At 41.3% G+C, this 17,298-nt stretch overlaps 1 protein-coding gene across 1 annotated transcript; it reads right to left on the bottom strand.

Annotated features, from left to right (window-relative positions):
* Window positions 1–5,872: 5,872 nt before the first annotated feature.
* On the bottom strand, window positions 5,873–6,655 carry LOC145114360 (uncharacterized). The gene is made up of 2 exons (XM_079050351.1): window positions 6,608–6,655; window positions 5,873–6,385 (listed from the first exon to the last, which is right to left on the bottom strand). The coding sequence occupies exons 1-2, from the start codon at window positions 6,653–6,655 to the stop codon at window positions 5,873–5,875; spliced, it is 561 nt and encodes a 186-aa protein (XP_078906477.1).
* Between the last annotated feature and the right edge of the window lie 10,643 nt (window positions 6,656–17,298).

Genomic DNA, 17,298 nt, shown 5'->3' with positions numbered 1-17,298 from the left:
AGCGATCGGAGATGTGTTTTTCTTTGGTGCTTCGGAGGCTTTCTTGGGCGCTCCCATGTTTTGGTCAAAAATCACACAAGTATTAATCAACCAAATTGAATGAGAGGTTGTGATGTTCAATTTGTGTAATAGCAAATGATAAATGAGAGTGAGACAATGCTTTACAAGGAAAGCCCTTGATCCTTGTTAGGATCTCCGACACAAAACCTTGGGAGGTGACAATGATCACATGCCTTGATGATTTTATTAATGTAAAATGATGATTACAGAGAGTATTCTCGTAAGAACAAGTGAATAATTTCGTAGAGTAAGCTTCTAGTCTAAAAACAGTGTGTTGAGTGCGAGATACAAGTGTCAATTTATAGTCTAGACTAGTCAACAAGATGTCCGATATTTCGGGATCCTCTATGACTAGCTTCATGAACGTTATTTGACCAAGTATTCTGGGTCTTTATCATAGTTGAGATGTAACATCCATACAAATCATGCCAAATTTAAACTTTTAAAAATATTCCAAAACCATTGATTATTACAAAAGTTGTTTCCAAAATAGTTAAGTGTCAAAATATCCCAGAATCAAATCATAAACAACAGGAGGTGTACGATCATGCCTTCGCCTTCCCGCGATAATCAGAAGTACCTGAAACAAAATCAACAACTGTAAGCCCGAAGCTTAGTGAGTTCCCCCAAAATATCCATACGCACATCAACATACATATAACACAAACATCATACTATGGGTCCAATCAACCATCGGGTTGGAATACCCCAGACCCTCAACCATCGGGTTGGAATGCTAACATACTATAGGTCGAGTCATCCTCGGGATGGAATACCCGAGGCCCAAAACCATCGGGTTGGAATGCCCTCATACTATGAGTCCAATCATCCTCGGGATGGAATACTCACGGCCCACAACCATCACGTTGGAATGCCCAGGTATGTTGGCTCTCGCACAAAGCAAAGGAGACTCAATCACCAATCCACATGTGCACATATATATCAGATAATCACATAACATTCTATAGACATACAAACCGATTTAACCGATCATACTAGCATAACATCATCCTATCTACCAGGATACTAGTCTATAGATCATAGCAACATAATACCATCCTATCTACCAGGATGCTAATCTAACAGCTCATACTAGCATAACATATCAGAGTAACAATAAAAAAGGGTCGGCCTTGGTGCCTTAGACCCTTGAGCATAGTGAGGAAAACTCACCTTAAAACTGTCGAACTGAAGTGATAAGATCAAACTCTCGAACGACAACTATGAACTCCACCACCTATATTTTCCATGAGACCACTCCCATAAATTCCCAGTTTACAAAAATACCCCCAGAGGTGAAACTGGTCAACCCTTGGTCAAAGTCAAAGTCAACGGTCAAATTCAACAATCCATGTTGACCCAACTCATCGAGTGCAGCCAGCAACTCGTTGAGTTCCTTAAGGGTTCAGAAGGTCATAAAACCCTCACTGCCTCGCCAAGTTTACTACCAGCTCGTCGAGTCTATGCGTGTTCAGAAGTCGAGGAAACCCTAACTGGCTCGTCGAGTCATCCTACTGACTCGCAGAGTTCATGCAGAAACCTTCAAGGCTAATCTTCATCGGACTCGTCGAGTTGGCCATGCAACTCGTCGAGTCTCTTCAGTCCTTTCTCCATTCAGATACTTATAAGCCACCCCAAAGCTCCATATTGCAAATCTGAGTTCCTAGGGCATACTTCCTACATAAAGTTTCAAACTTTACGTACATGCAAGGTGTTAATGGCCAAAATCAAGCTAGAGAAGAGGTTCTAAGTGAGGATAAGGCATTATCTTGCTAAAGGCTGAAACTTTATGACCATAAGAACCAAGATGAGCCTAGATTTGAAGTTGCAACTTCAGATCATATTCAATACCCGAAATGAAACACCAATAAAGCTAAAATGGCCCTAATCTCAAACATAAAGAGGTCTGGATAGAAGGAAGCTCAAGGTAACAACTTGTTACCTTCAAGTGCTGCAAAATGGAGAAGATTTCAGATCCTTCAACTGTTCCTTGCTCAGAGCTTCTTGATCTCCAAGTTCCTCTCACCAAGATCCACCTTCCAAGCTTAAAAACACACAAATATGGAGAGAAAATGCGATTTAGGGTTTCTGGACTCAAAGGGGGCTGTAATGGAGGCTAAGGGAGGCCAATGACCCTTTAAATATGGCGCAACACCCCGGAAATTAGGGTTTCACCTTCCAGCTCCAACTCGTCGAGTCGGTCCTCCAACTCGTCGAGTTGGTCACTTAAAACCCGCGACTAAAACCGTGCCTACTCGATGAGTCAGGGCATCCAACTCGTCAAGTCGACCTTTCAGATTGAAATATAAGACTGAAAGGTTTATACCTGAGAGTCGGGGTGTTACATGTAACGATTCTTCGTTGAGAATTGGTCTTCCCTTGACTACTTCTGCATATATATTAATTATGAACAGAATATAACCGTTATGAATGTTAATAAAAATAAAAACGGTGATAGTTGGGATCCTGAGATAGCTGAGGATCCTGGATATTTTAAGGATCCTGGCCCTACCAATTGCCCCCAAGTTATTCCTGAAAATATGAGATTCAGTTTCGTAGATATTAAAGGAATAACTTAAATTAAGGAGATAAGAAGAGAGAGAAAGGTAATTTCCAGAATTAACCCTCAACGGCTAGGTAAGTTTTGAATTTCAACGGGCAGATAACTAGCCGTTAACAGTCAAATCAACCTTAATTCCTTAGTATAAATAGATATGATCGGTTTCTTTATTCCTTACTCACCATGTTCTTCCCTTCTTTACCCGTACTACTTTTTGAGTATCGACGATTCACTAGAAGGTAATTATTTTTACGTTTCGATTTCTTTTAGTATGGTTAGAAAAATTGTTGTTTCCCGTAAAAGTATCTTAGCCCTCCCTGACGATGATTTTATCAATCAAGGGTTCCTCTCTTACGAGGAGACGTGTTCTTTTGGGGACGATGATATTGAGTCTCTAAGACTCAATGGAGCCTTTCCTCTCGAAGCTATTTTCAGACCCTTCGATCCTCTCATTCAGCCCGACTTCGTCTCTCCCACTTGGGTGTGCTTTCCTGAGTACCCCTTCTCTTTGGGATTGAGATACCCTTTCCCCGGGATTGTTTCTGAATTCTTTAGGGCGACTGAGATTTCATATATCTAGGCCATGCCAATTGTCTGGAGGATCCTATATTAGGTCGACCAGGTAAATCAATCAAAAGGATTTGACATAGGCATTTCTGAATTGGCCAACGTATATGATATCACAACCTTTGGGAACTCACGTTTCCTCCTCAAGGTCAAAACCCACAGATCTCCTCTAGTCCTGAAAACCAAGCATAACGATGGAGCTTGGAAAGAAAGATACCTCTTCGTGAGACGTGACTCTGTTCCCAATGGGGATCTTCTGCTGGATACCTGGGTCAAAAAGGGTAGGATTATTTCATATTAATATAAGGATCCTGGAATTCACATCTTCTTATTTTGTTTGCTTTTTTGCAACTTTCAAATTCGAGGAGCTTGTTCCCGTTGTTGAGGATTCTGAAGAGAAGATTGAGAAGTTCCTGGCTTTGTATGAAGTTGAGAGATCCTTCTGATTTGATCAATCCATCCTGTAGGAAAGCTCTTCCGCCACTGACCTCATGTCGACAGGTAAGGATCCTTAGTTTTTTTCCTGTTTGTGGTGAAGATTTTAATGATCCTCTCTTATGTATTTATATAGGATCCAAAGCCACACTCTCTAGTGCTCGCTTCACTCTTGCTGATCTTGACACAGTCATGTCGAAGGACCAGCTGGTGGTGAAGAAGGAGAAGAGTTTGTCTTCTCTTCCTCCTAAAAGATCAACTGTAGACTTGACATTGAAGACCCCGGGATCCCGGAAAAGAAAAACTGTTGAGTCTACGAGTTTATCTTTGGAAAGCCTTAGAGCTAAGCAAGCACTCTAAAAGTTGGTATCTTTATCCCAAGTCATAAGTGTTGACTTCATTCACATTTTATTGTTCATTTTGTTTTTTGCTGACTCACTGTATCTTTGTCGTAGGTCTCTCATCATGTTTGCACTGATCTAAGGATCCGGGCAGAGAGGGTCGAACAAGCCCTTCAGGGACAGGAGAGGATATGGAAGGCGACCAACGGGGATCTTTTGAGGAGGGTGGAGATGCTCAGCAAGGAGAAGGCTGAGAGAGAGGAGGAGGAGCATGTACACGAGATGGAGGATGTGATCTCTGAAGCGAAGGTCAGCGATGTGGTGGTTGTTTAGGAAGCCAAGATTCGTCTTGAGGAGGATCTCGAGAATTCAGGTTCCTGGGATGTGGACGGTTGGCGCGAGGCACTGGCTATGATGACTGGCAAGCCTGCTACCGCCAACCAGGATCCTATACTGCAGCTGACTGGGGGGGGGGGGCGGAGAAGAAGGGCACGACCGATGATGACCAGGTTAAGGTCTAGGCCCGCAAAAAAAATTAGTTTAAATAGTTTTTGTTTTTGTTAGTGACGTAAGACAACTAAACTTTTGGCTGGGTTGGTGTACAACCCCTTTTTAAATGTCATGGTAGCATTTTCCTTTTATATCTCTCTCATGATTTTTCTGCATGGCGGTTATGATATTAGGATCCTTAAATAATTAGGATCCTGGAAAGCTTGGTTCCTGCGAATAATCCTGAAACAGAATTTCTTTAGTAGTTCATTTCTATCATATTTAAATCTTGGTAATTAGATGACTTTAGTTTAGGACCCTAGAAAATTCAGGACCCTTAAACTTTATCTAGAGTTCTTTGAGAATAAGGATAGATGGAACCTAATTATCTCCAAGTTTTTTTTAGGCTTTGTAAGTCTTGAAATTTACTGAGGATAAATCTCTTCTTCTGGAGAGAACTTCGGTCCATTGCTGATAATGAGGCTCTTTACCAATGAGGGTTGATGATGATCCTTAAGGGCAGGGATCCTTGATGATAAGGATCTCAATCATACATGGGAAATCTCTCCTTAGGATAACCTATTTAGGTTATAGGCTTTGACAAAATTCTTGTGTAACATCATAGGTTCAATGGATAACACGTTAATGTTATATACTGGGGAGGATCCCGACTTATGATATAATTCATGGGAAAGATGAAAATGTTATGATTCGAGTGTATTCTCTGGGGCAAATTCCCCACATGTGATAACATGAAGATGTTATAGACCTTATGTAGTTTCTGGGGCAAGATCCCGATTTTTGATAACATGAAAACGTTATAAACCTTAAGTAATCACTGGGGTAGGATCCCAATTTTTGGGTAACATGAGAATGTTATAAACCTTGAGGATCTTAACTTATGTTCAAAGATAAGAGGGTTGCCAAGCCACTAAATTGTGAAATGATCCCCTTATCTATATCCCACAGTTAGATATTATGCATCCTAGCAATGTGTATAAACCTTAGTTCGTGTGAAAGAGGTAATTAGCTCTTTAAACCTTAGAGGGGATTAAGTACCCTTAAGCGTAGGAGATATGATTAGTCTCTAGCTTGTGTATATGATAGTTTAAAGATTACATCGTTAAATGTAATGGAGTTTATCAAGTATTAAGACGTTGAGATCTTCATGTGTCAAGATCCTTATGTTTCAGGATGTTCAACCTTGAGGATCCTTATGTTTCAGGATCATTGCTTATGGAGATCCTTAGTTTTACGTTGTTCGGCATAGAAAACGTTAGCTGGGGGTAGGCGATAGTGTAGCTAACGCCCCTCCGATGCTTAAGTTAGTAATATATTCAAGGAGAAAACAAGTAATGACGAAGATTTTAAGATAAAGAACATGTGTACCTTGGTTTTGTTGTGGATCAGTCGACCGTACTTACATGTAGTATGCTTTGAGGTGTATAGCATTCCAGGATCTTGGCAGAACGTCTCCTTCGAGTGTTGCTAGCCAATATGCTCCTTTTCCTGCTTCAGCATCTATGAGATACGGTCTTTCCCATTTAGGAGCTAATTTTCCTGCACTAGGATCCTTGGTGTTTTGGAATGTTTTCCTTAATATCAAGTCTCCCATTTGAAACCTTCTAAGTTTTATGTTCTTATTGTAAGCCTTGGTGATCTTTTGTTGATGAGCAGCAATGCGTATTTTGGAAAGATCTCTGAGTTCGTCAATAGTGTCAAGATCTTGTGCTAGGATCTTGTCGTTATTTTCTTGATCTTTCGATAAGTATCTTGCCGTTGGGATCACTACTTCGGTGGGGATCACTGCTTCTGTCCCAAACACCAAAGAGTAGGGGGTCTGACCTGTGGCTACTTTGGAAGTAGTCCTATCCGCCCATAAGACGAAAGGAAGCTCTTTTGCCCATCTTCCTTTCTTCTTATCCAATCTTTTCTTTAAGTTGTTTACTATGATTTTATTGATGGATTCTGCTTAACCATTAGCTTCGGGATGAACAGGAGTGGACGTTATCATTTTGATTCCCCAACTTGTGCAGAAGTCTATTGTCCTTTTACTTATGAATTGGGATCCATTGTAGCATATGATTTCGGCCGGGATCCCGAACCTGGTCAAGATATTACGTTTAATAAATGATACTACCTATTTGTCTCTTACCTGAGCGAAGGCTTCAGCTTCAATCCACTTGGAGAAGTAATCAGTCATCACCAGCATGAAGACTTTTCCTCATGGGGCTACCGGTAATTTTCCCACTATATCCATTCCCCATTTCATGAATGGCCATGGGGAGACAATAGGATGCATAGGTTCTGTCGGTTGATGTAGGATGTTGCTATGTCTTTGGCAAGCATTACATTTTTGAGCATGTAGAAAAGAATATTTATTCATGGTTAGCCAGTAGTATCATGTTCTTAGTTTTTTTGGAGCATAAGGATCTACCCCCCCGGTGTGATTGCCACGGTCTCCTTCATGTATGTCCTTCAAGACTTCTGCAGCTTCAGGGTCTTCCAAGAATCTAAGGTATGGACCTTCCATAGATTTTTTTATAGAGTTTACCTTGGATTGACACGGATCTTGAGACTCTTTTTCTGAATGCTATTTTGCTTTTTTTCTTTTGTTGGGATTGTGCCATTCTGGAGATACTCCATAATGGGTTGGGTCCATGATGGCGGACTTCCTTGAGGATCCTGTTCATCGGAGTCCCTTTGAGGAGGGATCCTAGGGTCAGGATCTTTAACAGTTGCTATGCTTGTCGGTGGTTTAGGATCTTCTGATTTGTCGGAGAGGGTTTCTATGGCTGGGGTTACTATGTGGGTTATATGGATCTTCATTTCTAGTGGGATCCTAAGGGAGGATCCTAAGTTGGCTAATGTGTCTGCTTCTGTGTTTTCTTCTCTGTGAACTTGGGTTAGGCTAAAGTTCTCAAAATCAGAAGCTAATTTTTTTAGGATCTCTAGATATAGTGCTAATCTTTCATCTTTCACTGCATAAGATCCATTGAAGCGATTAGTTAGTAATAAAGAACCAACAAATACCTAGAGATCCCTGATTTGAACATCCTTAGCCAATTTTAGTCCCATGATGAGTGCTTTGTACTCTACTTCGTTATTGGTAGTGTTGAATTCACAAATAACTACCTGGGGTAGGATGTCCCCATGTGGCGACTTTAGTATGATCCCTAGCCCTGTTCCTTTTTGGTTTGAAGCTCCATCTGTGAACAACGTCCATTTTCCCAAGTGTTCATCTTCTAGGAGTTGTTTGGCCTCCATATCTACTTTGTTTCGTAGATCATCACTAAAGTCAGCTACAAAGTCTACTAATACTTGTGACTTTATGGCGGATCTTGGTTCATATCTGATGTCGAACGTGCTTAACTTCACCGACCATTTTTCCATCCTTCCTGACATTTATGGTTTTCTCATGACGTTCTTAATAGGATAATTAGTTTTTACATGTATAATATGTGTTTCAAATAATGTCTTAATTTAGTAGAGGCAGTTACTAAGGCGACAATTAATTTTTCGAGGTGACAGTACCTGGCTTTAGGATCTAGAAGACTTTTACTTACATAGTAGATAGGATGTTGGTCTCCGTTAATATCCTTGGAAAATACGACACTTACTGCGTTTGAGGATATTGACAGGTAGAGGAGGAGTGGTTCCCCGTCTATGGGCTTCACCAGTAATGGCGCAGAACTCAAGTATTTTTTGAGTTCCTGAAAGGATTTTTCGTGATCTTCAATCTATTCGAACCTTTTGTTCTTCCTCAAGATGTCATAGAAGGGTTTACATCTTTTCTGAGGATCTTGAAATGAACCTGTTGAGTGTCGCTACCCTTCCGGTTAGCTTTTGGATGTCTTTTGTTGAAGGTGGAGATTTCAGCTCGATGATTGCTTTGATCTATTCTCGGCTTGCTTCGATTCCTCTCTTGGTTACTATATATCCAAGGAACTTGCCCGACTTCATCCCAAAGTGGCATTTGAGTGGATTCAACTTCATATTGTATTCATCTAGGATGTCAAATGCTTTTTTAAGATCCCTGAGATGATCTTCAGCTTTCATCGACTTCACCACCATGTCATCAATGTAGACTTCCATGGTGTCCCTCAGCTTATCTTTAAACATTCGATTCACCAGTATCTGATACGTTGCACCTGCATTTTTAAGACCAAAAGGCATTACAGTGTAACAATATATACCTATTGGTGTTATGAATGTTGTATCTTCTTGGTCGATCCATCTGGATTTGTTGGAATCCTGCTGAAGCATCCATGAAGGTTAAGAGTTCACGGTCAGCCCTCACATCTATCATAGATTCAATATGCGGCAGAGGAAAAGGATCCTTAGGGCAAGACTTGTTAAGATCCGTGTAGTCTACATATACTCACCATTTTCCGTTTTTATTTTGTACGACAACCACGTTAGCCAGCCATCTTGGGAACTTTACTTCCTTGATCATTCCCGTCTTGAGGCGCTTTTCTACTTCTTCTTGGATGATCTGATTCCTTTCAGGTGCAAACTTCCTTCTCTTTTGGTGTATTGGTCTGAAAGAAGGGTCAATATTAAGTTTGTGAGTGATAATACTCTTGTCTATACTTATCATATCTTCGTGTTTCCATGCAAATGTTTTGCTTCTGGTTCTTAGGAATTTTAACAGATCTGGCTCAATTTGCTCAGGCATTGAGGATCCTATGAAGACTTTAGCTTCAGGATCCTCGAAGTCCAGGGTCACTTCCTTCACATCTTGTTCCTTCATTTCCAGGACGTGTTGTTCCCCTGCCTTAATTGTTATGCTTGCTGAGGTTTGGTCATAGATTTCATAGAGGTTTTATAACATTCTTTCGATTCTTGTTGATCTCCTATGATCTTCACTGTTCCCCATGGAGTAGGCAATTTTACACACTGATGATATGTTGAGGGAAACGCTTTCATCTCGTGGATTCATGGTCTACCTAGTATCACATTATAAGAATATAAGGTGTCAATAACACAGATATTTTGTATAGAGTTTACCCCCTCTATGTATATTGGTAGCTTTATTTCCTTAATCTTGTGTTTCGTTTGCCCGCTAAATCCTATGAGGACCGAGGATCTCTTGATTATTTTTGCTTATGGGATGTTCATCCTTTTTAGTGCGTCTTGGAGTACAATGTTGACCGAGGATCCTCCGTCAACAAGGATCCTTCTCACGAAATGGTTGGCCATATACAGTGTTATTACGAGTCCGTCATGGTGAGGATCTTGAATCCCTTCCCTGTCCGTCTCGTCAAATATGATTTCTTTTTCAATGCTAACCATGGTCTTCTTCTGTGGCCTATCTTCCTTTTTTGTTTTGGAGACCTTGGCGTGTCTTTTAGCCTGAGAATAAGAAGTACCATAGATGTTAGATCCGCCTGAGATAACGTTAATTATCTTAGCGTCGGGGGGTGGAGATCCTGGTTTCTCTGGGATCCTATGACCATCCTGGCTGTTCTCCTTGGATTTTTCTCTTTTTCTCTTGAGGATCTCTTTAAGGTGTCCCTTACTAAGGAGGTAGCTTATTTATTTTCTTAGGGTTATGCAGTCCTCTGTCATGTGACCGAAGTCTTCGTGGTAAGCACACCATTTGGACTTGTCTTTCCAACTGGTGGACTTGTTATCCCTCTTTGGCCATCTTTCTTTGTCTCCAAGATCTTGCATAACATGAATTATACCTGAAACATCCACAGAAAAACAATAGTCAGTGATCCTAGGAAGTTCCTCTTCTTCTCCTTCATCCTCGATGGCATTGACCCTGTGATGATCCGGTTTGGAATAGGGCTTCGATTTGTAGGATCTTGGGGTTGAGGATTCGGCCTTCCTGTTGGGGCTCTCATATTGACTTGAAGGGTTGCTTCTCTTCTGTATTTCTTTGTCCTCTTCGAGCCTTATGAACCTTAACGCTCGACACCTGACTTCATCCAGTTTTTTGCATGGGGTCATCACAAGGTCTTCGTAGAAGGGTGAATCCTTCATTAGTCCCATCTTGAAGGCCTCTACATCAGTAGCCATGTCGATGTTGGGGATGCTCAGAGCTTCCTTGTCGAACCTGTTAACGAAATCTCTAAGTCTTTCCTTAGGATCCTGGACCACTAAATAGGGATCACTAGTGATCTTCTCGAAGGTTCTGCTGCAAGAAAACTAGTTATTGAAAATAGTGACTAAGTGTGCAAAAGAAGTAATAGAGTATGGGGGAACGTTTAACAGGCATTTGAGAGTTGATCCTGTAAGGGTTGAGCCAAAGCCTTTGCACAGGCAAGCTTCCTTCAAGTGCCTGGGTTGGGAATGATCTCCATCCTTTCTCGGTATTGAGCTATGAGCTCTTCAGGATCCGTAGTTCCATCGCAAAGCTTCATGCTAGGAGTTTGGAAGCGCTTAAGAACTTTGGTATCAGCTATCGCGGGAGCGAATCTCGAGATATTGTGACTTGTTGGTGACGCTTATGGTATGGGTTGGACCACCCCGGGTACGCTTGAGATCATTTGTCTCAACTGCTGAAGTTTCCTGACCATGTTTGGGTTTATTCATGCATTAACGTTAGTATAGTTAGTATTAATATTATTGTTGTTTAAAAAGTTACTAGAATCAAGGTTTCTAGGAGTGTTGAAAGGCTCGTTGAGATCAGTGATCATAGATGCTCAGTTTTCCATAGTTGTCCCCCAGGGTGACGTCACAGTGGTAGGAACCGTGTTCTTCTGGCGATTTTCTGAGGATCCTGCATTATCGAAGTCCAGGACCCTTGGTTGCACAACTGTGGGCATTGTTTTCTGGTATTTATGAAATTCCACCTTCATCCTCTCCACTTATTTGAGTAGTGATCTATTCTCCTCCTGATGTTGGGTCACTTGTTGCGTTATTTTCTTCATCATAGCGAAAAGTTCTGCAGTAGTGACCGAGGCAGTATCCTGGAGTCCTGTGGATCCCAAACTTCCTTGATTAGCGATCGAGGGAGTGCTTTTATTGGAAGTGTCAGACGTTTTCCTCTTAGTAGGGGGCCCACTCGGAGGAGGTGGTAGGTTTTTGGTTGGAATGGAAGGAATAGAGGACAAGTATTAATCAACCAAATTGAATGAAAGGTTGTGATGTTCAAATTGTGTAATAGCAAATGATAAAAGAGAGTGAGACAATGGTTTACAAGGAAAGCCCTTGATCCTTGTTAGGATCTCTGGCACAAATCCTTGTTAGGAAGATATGGTTGGTTGTGTAGACATGATTTTTCAGGAGGTTTTGAACACCATGACCCCATGGTGGGCGCCAAATTGTTTTGTTCAAAAAATGAACTATCAATAATCAACCAAATTGTATGAGAGACTGTGATGTTCAGGGTAAAGCAAGTACAAGATGATGATCAAAGTGACACAAGTGGTTTACAAGGAAAGCCCTTGATCCTTGACAGGATCTCCGACATAAAACCTTGGGAGGTGATAATGATCACCTGCCTTGATGATTTTATTGATTAGAAATGTTGATTACATAGATGAATGTGTAGATGTAAGTACAAGTATCGTAAATGAGCTAAGTGTGTGTAGTGTGATAAATACAGGTGTTATTTATAGTCTAATGCTAAAAACAAGAAGTCTGATAACTCTGGGATCCTTCGAGAATCACCATATGAACGTTGTTTTGACTTGGTATTCCGAGTCTTTTGCCTAGTCAAGATGATTCTTCATTGAGAATAAATCTTTCGTTGACTATTTCTGCACATGTGAAAAATAAAGAAGCATATAACTGTTATAGATGTTAAGAAAATAAATAATAATAATCAGGATCCTGAAGTATGTTTAAGGATCCAGAGTCTTTGGAAATATTGAGTATCCTAAATGTAATTCTGGGATCCTGGACCTAACAGATATCATGAGTTTTCTGGGCTTAGTAGGGTATTATCCTAGGTTCATTCAGGATTTCTCCAAGGTTGTTGTTGAAGGGATTTGAGCATTCTAACATTCCTAAGGTGTACATGCAAACCTAAATACCTTGGATCTATGTTTTCTCTATTATACATGCAAATATCAAATTTTCAAGGTATTGTTCTAACTAGCATAATATGAAGTACATATAATATAAATTCTAGTAGAATTACATACCTCTTTGTTGTAGCTTGATTCCATAGAGCTTAAGAGCCTAGTGCCTCAAGTGTGACACCTCAAATGGTTCACACAACATCACCAACATCTTGGAATAACTTGAGAGAAAAGGTTCCTATGCTCAAATTGGCTAGCCCTCATGTGTACACACACTAGTGCCAATTTCTTGAGCCATGGGGTCCTTATATATGGTGGCTATTAGGGTTACACCATGTAACTCATGTCTTTCCATATTCTTCATGCTCCATGGGTTAAAACCTCCATGGAGTATCCATGGGTTACTCCATGGCTTTAGCCCAACATGAAGAATTATGGATCATAAGCCCACATATAAGAATGAATGATTTACACAATCAATCCCCATATATTTAATTAGTCTCCTTTTGATCACAAAATTAATTCCAAATTAATTCTTGATCAATACTAATTAAATAATATGATTTCATATTAATATATTAGAACTTATAATATATTAACAAATCATAATTATCCTTTTCTCACAAAAGTCTATCCAAATTGTTCCGATGCCATGCAACCCAAATGGACCATGCCAATCGGGTCAAGTACATACCAATTATAGTTATGGACTTAGACACTAATCCAACAGTTGTACCTCCCACTCGTTTGATGAGGAAGGGCGTGGATTTTCACTGGAGACCCGTGCAGCAGACTGCATTTGAGACGCTGAGACAGAAATTATGTGAGGCCCCAGTGTTGACCCTCCCAGAGGGTGTGGATGATTTTGTTGTTTATTGTGATGCTTCTATTACTGGTTTAGGGGCATTACTTATGCAGCGAGGGAAGGTTATTGTGTATGCTTCTAGGCAACTAAATCCGCATGAGGTACGTTATCTTACGCATGATTTGGAGGTGGGGGGCGGTGGTGTTTACCCTCAAGATTTGGCAGAACTATCTTTATGTGGTCCGATGTACCATCTACATGGATCACAAGAGTTTGAGGTATCTCATGGATCAGCCGAATCTGAATATGATGCAGCATAGATGGCTGGATGTGGTCAAGGATTATGACTGCGAGATTCGTACCACCCGGGGAAAGAGAATGTGGTCGCTGATGCATTGAGCCACAAGTCGGCTAGTTCTTCTATTGGGAGCTTATGTATGAGGATTTTGATCAATTCGCCACTTCTGGATTTGATTAGGGAGGATCAGGTCGAGGGAGTCAAGAAAGAAAATTGGAAGCAAGAGCGAATTAGGGGTGAAATTGACATGTTTTTTACTGATAGTCGCACATTACTGACCTGGTGCGGTCGGGTTTGGGTACCAGATTTTGGCGGAATCAGGAAGACTATGCTGGAAGAGGCGCATAAGTCCATATTTTCGATACACCCTAGAGCCACAAAGATGTATCAGGATTTGATACTTAGTTACTGGTGGTCATGCATGAAGAGGGAGATAATATGGTATGTTGTGAGGTGCTTGACCTATCGGATGGTCAAGGCCGAGCACCAGAGGTCGCACAACAAGCTTCAACCTTTGGAGGTTCCCATGTGGAAATGAGAATTACCAAGTTACCTCAGACGACTAAGGGATTTGATGCGATATGGGTTATAGTGGATCGTCTGACCAAGAGTGCCTACTTTCTAGATATTCTGGAGAGCTCATCGGCCGAGAAATTAGACGATGTATATGTGCATGAGATTTTCGCTCGATATGGTTTTCCAGTTTCCATCGTATCTAATAGATATCTTCGGTTCATTTATCGATTTTGGCAGAGTTTCCACGAGGAACTGGGTACGAGATTGCATTTTAGCACTCCTTATCATCTGCAGACTTACGGCCAGAGCGAGAGGACCATCCAGTTTCTCAAGGATATGTTGAAAGCTTGTGTTATATACTTCGATGGGAGTTGGTACTCCTACCTTCATCTAGCTGAGTTATCTTATAATAATAGTTATCACTCCAGTATCGGTGCGCCACCATTTGAGCTTCTTTATGGGAGGAAGCGTCGTACCCCAATCTGTTGGGGAGAGGTTGGTCACTGGGTCATGGGAAAGACCGAGGTAGTTCTCCAGACGATAAAGCTTATCCAACAGATCTGGCAGAGGTTGCAGACAGCTCAGGGTCGGCAGAAGAGTTATGCCGACATACGTCAATCCGAGTTGGAGTTCCAGGTCGGCGATATGGTTTTACTGAAGGTATCACCCTGGAAGGGTGTAATATGCTTTAGGAAAAGGGGCAAGGTGGGGCCCCAATATATTGGTCCATTTTGAGTATTAGTCAGGTTAGGCAGGGTAGCCTATCGATTGGATCTGTATGAGGAGCTCCATCAGATTCACAACACCTTCCATGTTTCTCAACTTCGAAAGTGTGTGGCTGATGATTCAACAGTTGTTCCTTTGGATGATATCCAGGTTGATGATCACCTGAATTATGTTGAGAGGCTAGTGGAGATTTTGGATAGGAAGACGAATGCCTTGTGCAACAAGGTAGTATCATTAGTCAAGGTTAAGTGGTAGCATCGGAAGGGTTCCGAATGGACTTGGGAACCCGAGGAAGAGATACGAGAGCAATACCCTGAGTTATTCATAGAATCGAACTTCGAGGACGAAATCTGATTCAAGTGGGAGAGAATTGTAACACTCATTGTTCAAGTATTTTCCATTTTTACCCCTTAGTATGAATTTTGTTTCAAAATTTGGTCCCATAGCTCGTTTAAGAGGGACGTGCATTTTTGTGAGTACGCTGGGTGTATTCATGCGTACGTCGGGAGTACGTGGCTGGGGTGCGAACCCTAATTTTTAGGGTTTGAGCCCTATTTAAACATCATTAAGTCCTTGAGACGTCTTCCTACATCATGCTCCTTATCCCAAATTGTCCCTTACAAACCCTAATTCATTGTGTGGGCATTTTTGAGCTTGAGAGTGTGTATTTTGTGTTCTTAAAGGAAGGAGAAGATATTGGAATCATCTTGGAAGCTTAAGGAGCCCTAGATCCAGAAGTATCTCACCCTTAAGCATCATTTAAAGGTATAAAGCTTGGAACTTTATGACTTATCTGCTTAGATCTTGCTAGTCTAGAGTTTGTGTACATTTTTGGTCCCATAGTTTTGCTCTAGTGGAGTATGAGCTACCCTAGGTCCTTGAAATGTAGTTTTATGTGGTTTTGAGCTCATGGATTCATAAAAATAAGAGCTTGGACACTCTCATTAATCCATGCAAGAGTTTTGGAGCTTTGGATGACTTTTGGACTAAGGGTTTGAGTTTATACCCTCTTGTATGCATGCAAATGAATAAATTTGGAGACTTTATCCATTAAGACGTCCCTTTTTACCTGGATCTGAAGTTTTATGCTTTGGCTTTATGCAATAAGGACTTAATGTTAAGTTTTGGATTCAACGCTGGTAAGTTGGGCATACCTGGACGTACGTTGCACATACCAAGTTTGGAGCCCATATCATGGAAGGCACCCTCTACGTTGGGCGTAGAGGGGAGTACATAGGACGTACTTGGCCTAAGTGGGACCTTTAACTTTTTGACGTTGAATTTGAACAAGATTTTGACCAAATGTGATCTAGGGGCATTTTGCGTATTTTGAGACTAGGCCACTGTTTGTTGTATAGGTGACCTGTAGAGTTAGTGGTTGGAGCTGTGATTTGTTCAGCCACATTACAGACTGTGAGGTGAGTTTCTCCTCACTGTACTTGTTGGTCGAAGGCACCAATGCTTGCCCACTAGGTTATGTATCCTGGTATATAGGATGATATTATGCTGATTATATGTTAGATTGGTAGATCTGTATGATTACATGTATTTTTTTTGTTATATGTTATATGTTAAATATGTCGATATAGTGTGGGTGGGTTGAGGCTGCACTGCTTTGTGCTGTCGGCCAACAAAACTGGGCTATCCAATCGGGAGATTGTGGGCCAGTGGCAATCTAATCAGGAGATTTTGGGCTAGTGGCAATCCAATCGGGAGATTATGGGCCAGAGTGGCAATCTAATCGGGATACTGTGGGCCAGACCGCCATAGTGGCAATCCAATCGGGAGATTGTGTGTAACATCCCGTGTATTAAATAAAGAAATAGATTAAGATTAATAAATGAATAATAGTCCTCAAGTCCATAATATTTAGCGGGATGTTGGTTTCGGGGAGCCAAATGATATAAATTGGGTTTCCGGGGGTTAAAGTGTAATTTCAGGATTTATTTTGTAAAGATTTTTAGAAGTGAGGGTATGCTTGGTAATTATTAGGACTTATTATGAAGGGAAGTATGGGAAACAAGGACTAAAGAGTAAAATGGGGATTTAGATGGTAAGGATTAGAGAAAGGAGGACTAAATGTGTCAAGAATTGAGATCATGGGGGTTAAAAGGTAATTTTCAGACTAGTCTTGCAAATAATTCTCAAAGTGGAGGGCTGTATGGTAACTGTTGGATTTCATTTGAAAAAGAAATAATGGGGAGGGACCAGAAGTGAATAATAAAGCATAAGTTGAAATGGATACGGGATTAAACCCGTTCATCCCTCTCGTTGCATCGTGAAGCCCTAACCCTAGCATTCAAAACAGCCGCTACCACCTCATGTGAGCCTTCTCAGCCGTCGCCCCTCTTCCCACTATTCCGATCAGACGAAGCTGCCCGCCGAGGAGCGCCACCACTACGCTGCTGCCGGAGACGTCTTGGGCAGCCGAAGAACCGCCGAGTTCCGGGGAAAAACCCATTGTGTAGTCGTTGTGCATGTCGTGAGCCACCGGGAATGCACAGTAAGTCGCCCTCAACCTATCC

The sequence above is a fragment of the Lactuca virosa genome, chromosome 5 (genome assembly GCF_052849685.1).
Source record: "Lactuca virosa cultivar CGN04683 chromosome 5, Lactuca_virosa_CGN04683_v6, whole genome shotgun sequence".
Taxonomy (NCBI): Eukaryota; Viridiplantae; Streptophyta; class Magnoliopsida; order Asterales; family Asteraceae; genus Lactuca; species Lactuca virosa.
The sequence above is the reverse complement of the archived record's forward strand: the minus strand, read 5'-3'. Positions and strand labels throughout refer to the sequence as shown.